Source organism: Echinops telfairi, unplaced genomic scaffold, assembly GCF_000313985.2.
Source record: "Echinops telfairi isolate 266 unplaced genomic scaffold, ASM31398v2 ScPeMD7_7474;HRSCAF=8512, whole genome shotgun sequence".
NCBI lineage: Eukaryota > Metazoa > Chordata > Mammalia > Afrosoricida > Tenrecidae > Echinops > Echinops telfairi.
Genome location: NW_022111378.1, coordinates 5,193,688 through 5,202,983, shown reverse-complemented (window position 1 = coordinate 5,202,983; position 9,296 = coordinate 5,193,688). Strand labels below are relative to the sequence as shown.

The 9,296-nt window shown below is 45.8% G+C and overlaps 1 protein-coding gene across 2 annotated transcripts in view; it reads right to left on the bottom strand.

Annotated features, from left to right (window-relative positions):
* Positions 1-8,436: 8,436 nt before the first annotated feature.
* The window catches only part of LMCD1 (LIM and cysteine rich domains 1), a 72,347-nt gene continuing 71,487 nt past the window's right edge, over positions 8,437-9,296 (bottom strand). For both annotated transcript variants that reach the window (XM_004714108.2, XM_004714109.2), the window contains one exon: positions 8,437-9,068. In XM_004714108.2, coding sequence (XP_004714165.1) covers positions 8,910-9,068 — 159 coding nt within the window. In that variant the 3' untranslated portion in view covers positions 8,437-8,909. The remainder of the gene's footprint in view (positions 9,069-9,296) is intronic.

Sequence of the window (9,296 nt, the reverse complement as noted above, 5' to 3'; positions counted from 1 at the left end):
GTAACTGAGAGAGAGTCTATGGAGTCTGAGGTCCTCTTTTCAGGTAGACTGAATTTAAGGACTGAATCTACAGAGCAAAGAGTGGTGGGTCCAGCAAGAAGAAGGCTAACTCAGCCTTTTGAGTGTGCCCTTCTGGGGGCAATAAGACTCTTTAGAAGGAATCTGAAGTGGCTTGGTGCTGCTGCATGCTTATGCACCAGCAGGCCTAGGGCAGTGTTCCGTGTTGGCCATTGTGGGTGAGAGAGCACAGGCAAGGCCGGCATTGTCCTGCCCACACTGCTGGGGGAGAACCAGGGATGCATGTAGCTTGATGGCACCAACTCTTTTCACCTGGAAGGTTTTCTATCATCAGGGTTTTCTATCATCAGGGGTCCTCTGAGGGTCCTGTCAACCCAGCATTCCTTGCTCTCAGGGATGGAATTCCCTTTTTGGGATCTGGGATTCCATGTTGCCAGTTGTGTCTCCCAGAGCAGACACTCAGGTGTGTGGCCTTTCAGAGTGCAATTTCAGGGGGCTGTTATCTTTGAACTGGGGCTGTGTGTGTCTCAGTTTAACATCCCCGTTTTACATTGGTGCGACTTAGGTCCCGAGACCTTAAAGGAGTTCTCTAAGATGACACATGGGAGTCAACAGGTCAAGGCAGTCCTTCTCCAGAGTCCACGCCACTCATGACAATCTGACTACCACACACATCTGGGTGAGCTTGTGAGCCAGTGGGAGAGGCCAGCTGTGGAGTAGCCAATCTGCATGGAGGCTGATGGATACCTTGGGAAGAATCCAAGTTAAGACTCCATGGGGAATTAGTCATATATAAGTAGTTAACCATCTCTGATTTGTGACTCTCCTCCGACAGGCTGTAAGCTCCTTTAGGAATCACATCTGCTTTGTCCACTCCGACATTTCCAACGATGAGCTCAGGCCTGGGGGGACTGTGGGTGTTGCGCAAGGGCACGGGGATGAGTAATTCAATGAACAGATGGGTGAGTTGCTATTGTTAGACCAGAGTATCTGACAGAAACACAGCCTGGCCGGGAGCCAAATCAGTATACAAGACGTCTACCTTGTGAGGAGGTCATATTTAGGCACTTGTTTGGGTCCTCCCCAAGGCATTCCTTGGCTTCCTCGTAATTAGGCCGCTTCCTAGCTGGTATTACCACCAGCTCACAAGTTCACCCAGGCAGGACAGGCAGCCATGTTATCATGAGCACTGTGGACCCTAGAGAGAAACTGCCACGATTCTCATGCTGACCTGACCATGCCACCTTATCTAAAGCATTATTTAAGATCTTTGTACCTGAATTGTACCAATATAAAATGGATATAAAATATGGGGACAGCATCTGCCTTATAGTTATTTCCTGCCAGTGAAATGCACATGCATATGCATGTTAGAGAATGTAGAACAGTCTGGCATACAGTAAATGTTTAAGTGTCAGTTCATTGATATTATCGTTTTTATTGCTCACTTGTGTGCATCTCTTCTATGCTCATAAACAATGATTTTTTTTAAAAAAAGGCTGGATATGCTTCTTAAAGTCTGTCAGCACATAAAGACAAATGATCTGACTTTGAGGACCCTCCAGGCAAGTGTGGAAGAATCAGCCAATGCTTCTTGGAGGAGGGACTGCTTGGGCTGAGCCTTGGAGGTCGAGGGAGGAGGAGAAAGGACTTGCAGGTGGAGCTCGGATCCAGGATGTCACAGGCACTTCCTTTGCAGACGGGGACCACCCAGGCAGTGCTCTGACACCCACACCTTCCCACTTGGCTGGGGGCTTCGCTTGGGGCATGCGCTGCTATCCAGCCTTGGCAGCCCCTTGTCTTGGCCAAGGATGCCCTCTTGCCTGTCCCCATTTCCTCCTTATCAGTGGAGAATGAACGCCACAGAGCTCTCCTGTCAACCAGAGCCTGAAGCATTCCCTTGTAGGGCAAAGACTCGTGATCACTTGCAGCAATATTTCCTAATTTATGTATTTTATTAAGAACTAGAACCGAGGCCAGCAGCTCACACAATCTAACAGATTGGGATCATTAGTTGCTTGTGTCACTCTTCTATTTTAAACTTTTCTATATTTGAACCCATGGAAGGACATCCTTCACATTCATTAAGCTTTTCCCATACAAACAGTTCAGTAAATCTCCATCATCACTCATAGAGAAAAAAACAACAATTTTTTTAAATGGTCACAACAAAGCTCTCTAGACATTGCCCTCAAGGAATTCAATTTTATTTAGGCCTTTACAAACAGTGCTTTTTATCTTGCCAGTGATTAAAAAATATATTGAGAGAAATGAGATTTGTAGTGGCATTATAATGGCTTCCCCGGGAGGGCTGGGACTTCACCCTGCCCCTTGCTGCAGAGCCTGCCCAGGCTTTCAGAAGTGCCCTTCCTGCAGGTCTTGTGATGTCTCCACAGCATGCCCCCATCCTGTGACACAGTGTTGTCTGCTGGAGTCCCTGGCTTGCTTCCACCAGCTTCTCAGACGGTTCCTTCCCTGCGCATGCCTCCTGTGGTCTGATCCACTTGTAATACCCTCTTCCTTCTTTACAGATGGACAAGCCTTTCTTTGTCACAACCCTTTCTTTTTCTACCACTAACAGAACTCTTCATTTAAAAACGGAAACAAAACCCACCAAATTCACTGTCATCGAGTCAATTCGAAGTCATGGTGGCCATAGGTGTTAGAGAGGAAAACAGCTCCCTAGGGGTTCAAAGGTCACAATGTTCATGCAGGAGGAACTCCAGGTCTTCCGTGAATGGTACTCTTTGATGAGTTGGTTCAAACTTCCAATGTTTAGGTTAGTATTTGAGCCCCACCAATAAACTAGTGTCTGTGAGGTTGATTCCTAATCATGGAGAGACCCCACACCTGTCAGAGCCAAACTGTGCTCCATAGGATTTTAAAGGTGGGGACCTTCCGAGAGCAAGTGGACAGGTCTTTCTTTTGGGGTGCCTGTAGCTAAACTCAGACCTCCAACCTCAGTCAGCAAACAAGCATATTAATCTTGTGCCTTTTGGGGAAACTCTCTTTTTCCTAGGGGTACTGTTACCTTTTGAGTGTGATGCTCTTTTCTAATCTGTTGATCTTCCCTTCAGAGGTTGGCAGGCTGTCACGTGATCAAGGACTGTTAATCAGTGTGCCCCATCCCTGTGGGCAAAGTACTCGGTTGAGGGATGGGCATATGACTCATGTTGGGCCTATCCCAGTTATCCTTGGAAAACTGGGGAAAGAGACACCCCTTTTTCATTGAGCTTTCTGACTAAGAGGACCGTGAGCCTAGCTGCAGTTGCCAAGTTTGCTACCATGTGGGATGAACCTGCCTGAGAAGGGAGCTATCAGGGGGAAGACAGGAATCAAAGATGGAGAAAAGGAAGCAGATGCCTTACCAGGTTTGCCCTGTGGAATTGAGTTGTTCCTGAAGCCAGCTTGTCTTCTGAGTGTTTTAGCCAGGCAGGTTCCGCTCTCCTTTGTGAGTCCACAGGTTTGCACTGAACTTCACTCCTTTGAGACGGATAGCTTTGTACTTTCCGCAAATCCAAATGCTCTTTATCTTTAAGCATCGATAGTACTGCAAACTCAGACCCAAACACTCTGTGCTTATCCATGCGGTTTCTGTTACCTGAGAACAACATCAGGTCATCTTTTTTTGAAGGTGTGGTTTCTGAATGGACACAATTATTCAGAATTTCATTCAAAATCTACTCATGATGGCAGATTTTTGTTTGTTTTGCTTTGCTTTTTTGGTCCTAAAGATGAAGTCCTTGGGTGGTCTACATGGTTTTTGCTTGCCTACTAATCTGAAAGGCCTGGTGATCTGCTTCCATAACGACCCCAGCCAAGACAACTGCACAGAGAAGGTCTCAGCTCAAATGCAGGGTCACCGTACATCAATACATTTAGGTTTGGGGCCTAAAAATTGGGAAAAAGTGATAATAAGACCATCTTCCAGGAGTCCGTAGGGTGAGCCTTTCCCAAACAATTATAACAAAATAGATTCAGGGCAATGATCACTGTAGGCCTATGGAGATAAAGGGCTCCTAAGACACCTCAGGGGAGGTGTGGGGAGGGTGGGTAAGGCTAAAGAAGTCTTCCCGAGGACGGCCATGATGGAAATAGCAGCTGCCTTTTTGCTGACATGGAGGGATACAATTGTCAGACTGCGCCCTCTAGAGTCTGGCACAGAATCCCACTCAGAGAGGGTAGCTCCAGAGAAGTGGCCGCAATGAAGTTCTGGGACATCCCAGGAGGATGGAACAACCTGAGCAATGGCACCCCAAACCCAAACCCAAATCCATTTCCACGGAGTCAATTCTGACTCATAATGACACTCTATAGGGTTTCCAAATTGCCCATCTTCAGAGAAGTAGGAGCTTCATCTTTCTCCTCGGGGGCAGCTGGTGGGTTTGACTGGCTGGCTCTGTGGTTAGCAGCCAAATGCTCAACACATAATGCCACCAGGGCTCCTATTCATCACAAACCCATACTTCAAATTCTCTGAAGGCTTCCTCTCTCTCCTAAGATAGAGACCAAAATCTTACTGTTCCAGGCATCCTGGAACAAATCCTGGAGTAGCTGGCCTGCCTGCCTCTCCCCTCTCCCCCTCTCCCTGCCCCTCCCCATCACGCTGTATGCTCCTGTGACACAAAACTTCATTCAGTCCTGTCCCTGGCTTACATTTCCCCGGAATCTCTGACGCCAGTAGAGTAGCTGAGTACCATAGTGCTGCTCTGGTCACAGGACCTTTGTGCATGTTTTGTACATTCTTTCCCTCTCTATTTAGTCTGCTCGCTCTTCAGATCGCAACTTGAGTCGCTTTCCCAGGGACACTTGCTATGGTGTCCCAACTGAGCCAGTCTTTCATCTGTCTCAGAGTGGTGTGTGATTCTCTGCTTTTGATGCTTTGATAAACCACTAGTAGACACACAGGATGCAAAGGGACAGAAGAATCGCTAACTCTCCCAGGCCACATGTTGATCAGATAAGTCCTCAGTCCCACCCTTAGGCACCCATGGCTATACTTCTTTAAAAAAAATTTTTTTATTGGGGACTCATACAATTCGTATCACAATCCATACATACATTCCATTGTGTCAAGCACATTTGTACATTTGTTGCCCTCATCATTCTCAAGGCATTTGCTTTCTACTTGAGCCCTTGGTATCAGCGCCTCATTTTTCCCCCTCCCTCCACACTTCCTCTCCCTCATGAACCCTTGATAATTTATAAATTATTAATATTTTGTCATGTCTTACACTGTCCAAAGTCTCCCTTCACCCACTTTTCTGTTGTCCATCCCCCAGGGAGGGGGTTATATGTAGAACCTTGTAATCGGTTACCTATTTCTACCCCACCTTCCCTTCACCCTTCTGGTCTCACCACTCTCAGCACTGGTCCTGAAGGGATCATCTGTCCTGGATTCCCTGTGTTTCCAGTTCCTATCTGTACCAGTGTACATCCTCTGGTCTTGCCAGATTTGTAAGGTAGAATTGGGATTATGATAGTGGGGGGGAGGAAGTATTAAAGAACTAGAGGAAAGTTGTATGTTTCATCGTTGCTACACTGGATCCTGACTGGTTGTCTCCTTCCTGTGACTGTTCTTTAAGGGGATGTCCAGTTGCCTATAGATGGACTTTGGGTTCCCACCCTGTACTCCCCCTCATTCACAGTGATATGAATTTTTGTTTTATGATAGCTGATCCCTTTGACACCTCATAATCACACAGGCTGGTTTGCTTCTTCCATGTGGGCGTGGTTGCTTCTGAGCTAGATGGCTGCTTGTTTACCCATGGCTACACTTCTACTGGGGGAACCTAGGGGGGACCTTGAGAAGCATGCACTGGTGATTGAAAAAGAGAAACAGCTTCTTGTTTCAATGTGTGTGTGTGTGTGTGTGTGTGTGAATGTGCTGTTTCCATTCATTTCGTTGTTGGTTCATTATTAGTATTTTGGGCTGGGGGTAGGGGTGTTGTGTTTGTGTTCTTGGTTTTTGTTATTCCCTTCTTGCTGCAACCGTCTCCACACGACCCAGCCACTCTTACACTTATAGCAGCTAGAACTAGTGGGCAAGGGTCACTATCTTCTCCATTGCCACTTGTTGAACAAATGGAAGCCAATACGAGACCAAAACTGCCTCAGAGAAAACAAGCAATCTCAGTTTACACGAAGAAGAAAGATAGACTAGTACACACCAGTGACCAATATACAGAGCCAAAGACCTTCGTGGGGTGGGAAGGGTGGTGTTGAGTTGGAACTACTGTTAGACAACAAAACCAAAGACATCTAAATTGACGAAGAAGAAGTACTTTCAGATCATATGAGTTTTATTCATTAAAGCCCCCAAAGATTCAAAAGAAAATGGTTGGAAATAATTAAAAGATTGTGTACCGGGCAGGGTCCAATACTAACACAATAATCAATTGGAATCCTGTATACTAACAAAGGCCCGAAAAGAAAACTAAATATTTCAGAATAAACTTATCAGGAGAATGAAAGACTTATACAAAATACAAAAACAAAACTATAAAACATTACCACACGAAGCCAAACAAACAAGCAAACAAACAAACAGACAGACAGACAGACAGACAAACTCATTTCCACTGAGTTGATGCCATCTTGTAGTGACCTTATGGGACTGGGTAGAGCTGCCCCTGTGAGTTTTCGAGACTGTAACTCTTTACAGGAGGAGAACGCTCTATCTTTCTCCCTTGGAGAAACTGGTGGTTTTAAATTGCTGACCTTGCAGTTAGCAGTCCAACGTATCACCAAAAGAAAGCCATGTTCATGGATTGAAAGACTTAACATTGTGAAAATGTCAGTATTGCCCCAAAGCAGCCTATAAATAAAATGCCATTCCTATCCAGATCTCCAGATTATTTATTTATTAATCATTTTATTGGGGCTCATACAACTCTTATCACAATCCACACATACATCAATTGTGCAAAGCACACTTATATATTCGTTGCCCTCATCATTCTCAAAATTCTTGCTTTCCACTTGGGCTAGATCCCCAGATTATTTAAAGAGATGAGGCTTGGTGTGGAAAGAAAAGAGACACAGTTGATAAGCAAAGCACTACTAAAGAAGAGGAAGAAAGTAGGAGGCCTCTTGCTTCCAATCTCAAAGCCTACTACACAGCCATGGTAGTCCAGACGGCCTGGTGCTGATACAGTGAAAGATATACAGACCAGTGGGACAGGATAGAAAACCCAGAAATAAACTCAGCCACCTATAGGCAATTGATTTTTCAACAAAGGGCTGAAGCAAAATAAATGGGGGAGAAATAGTCTTTTCAATAAATTATGCTGACAAAATTGATTTCCATCTGCAGAAGAATGAAACAATACCCAAAGCTCATTCCATCTACTAAAACTAACTCAAAGTGCATAAAGTTGCTAAATGTAAACCCGACAGCTGTGAAGGTCATCAATGAAAAGTATAGGGGCACACTTATGGGCCCTAATCCATGGCATAAACATACTACTAAAGATAATGAAAAATACACACAGAAGACAAAATAGACAAGCGGGACCCCTTAAAAATGAGGCAACAGGGAGCCATAAAGGGTGGATGAGAAAGATGACACATTTTTTCAACTATAGCAATAGTTTTGGTAACGCTTGCTACACACACACACACATACAAAGAAAGATATTTTGGATAAGTGAGGGTGAGAGTAAACTTGGATGGTAATTAAAGAAAGTGGGCAACAGATGGGGAAAGAAGGAAGGCAATCACAATCCTAGTGATTGTGCTACAAGCATCTAGGTGCTGTGTCTTCTTTGTCCTTAGATTCCCCAGGAGAGACAGACATGCATTTTCTTAGAAATTGTGAAGATAGTATATGTGGGCTGGAAAGCTATCAGAGAGACCATAAATGGAATCAAATCTGGTCCAAAGACCTGTTATGTTTGGCTCACTCACTCTTCAGTTGGAAACATTTAAAAATTGAGTCTTTTCCTAAATATGCCATCATTGCAAAGCTCTGCCCACACTGGTATCCATGTACCACCAGACGGCACCCACTTAGAACAACTGCCCCCTTGCTGCCAGGCTTGTGTGCTCCTGTGTGGCCACGAACATTGACCAGTCTCCTGCCTGGAGGGTTGGTGGGGCTCACTCAGACCTGCATGGGCGCTGAGGGCATCTGGGTCAGGGCCCTGGCTGAAAAACAGCTCCCCAAAGACCATCATTTGGGGTTCCATGCAGCCAGGAGGTGAAAATGTTATTTATGTTTCCAGCAGAGATCTGGGGATGGGCACTTCTGCTCCAAGAACCTACACTCTCAGAAGTCTGAGGAACACGGTTGAGAAGACTCCTCAGAATGTACAGTATATTCTGCCAGCACCTGAGTTCAGGGTGACGGAGTAAAGTGGGTCCTACAAAATCATGGCGCGGTACAAATAACCCGATAAGGATGTAAGTGGGATCCATAAAACTTTTATTGATATGTTTTATCATGCCCCCAAAGGTTTTTTCCCCAACATTCCAATTCCAATTGAAAACGAGTCAACGAGTAAGGTTGGGATTGCAGCCTGCTGCTTTTGGAGAGGCTCCCTGGTTAGGAACAAGCATGCGCACTCTACAACTATGCGATCTCATCACTCAGAACTGCATTCTGGGAAACGCCCCCGACAGGTCCCTTGTGGGATGCTATTTTGCGCCGTTAGTCGGTTGTAGCTAGGAAACATCGATAAAGACAACAGCCAAAACAATTCCATCCTAAGACTTCTTGGGACATTTTTGGCTTTGAAACTAGTGACCCCCCAGGATCTATCAGCACTCAGCCTACAATCAGTATTCACGTTGTTTCCTGGCCGCCCTGGCAGGACCCCAGGATGATGTCAGCGCACACTGGTTCTCTTTCTTGGTACGATCTACGGATTCTGGCTGCGGGTGGGGACCCTTCAGGAGCGGTTGGATTTGCTGCAAGTTGGACAGAGGAGTTGGCCCTTGGTGACAATGTAAGCCCGGCCACTCAGTGGCTGCTCACAGCCCTCACAGACAAAGTGCTTTCGGTGCCAGGCCAGGTCTTCCACGCGCTGGTAGTCCTCCGAGAATATTATCTGTGGAGGTGAGAAGAAAGGCACAGCTCACGTCTTGTCCTTACGTAGAGACAGTGGGGCAAGGACACGTTGTAGGGGGGTGATTCAACCTATCCTATTCTTGTTTTGACTTTGAAAGGCCCCCCAGGAGACACCCGGCATAATTCTGAAGCAGTACAGATAGCATTTGGGGGAGCCGATGTTTAGTTTCTCACGTTGGGAAAAAGGAACAGTCTCCATCTCAAGCAG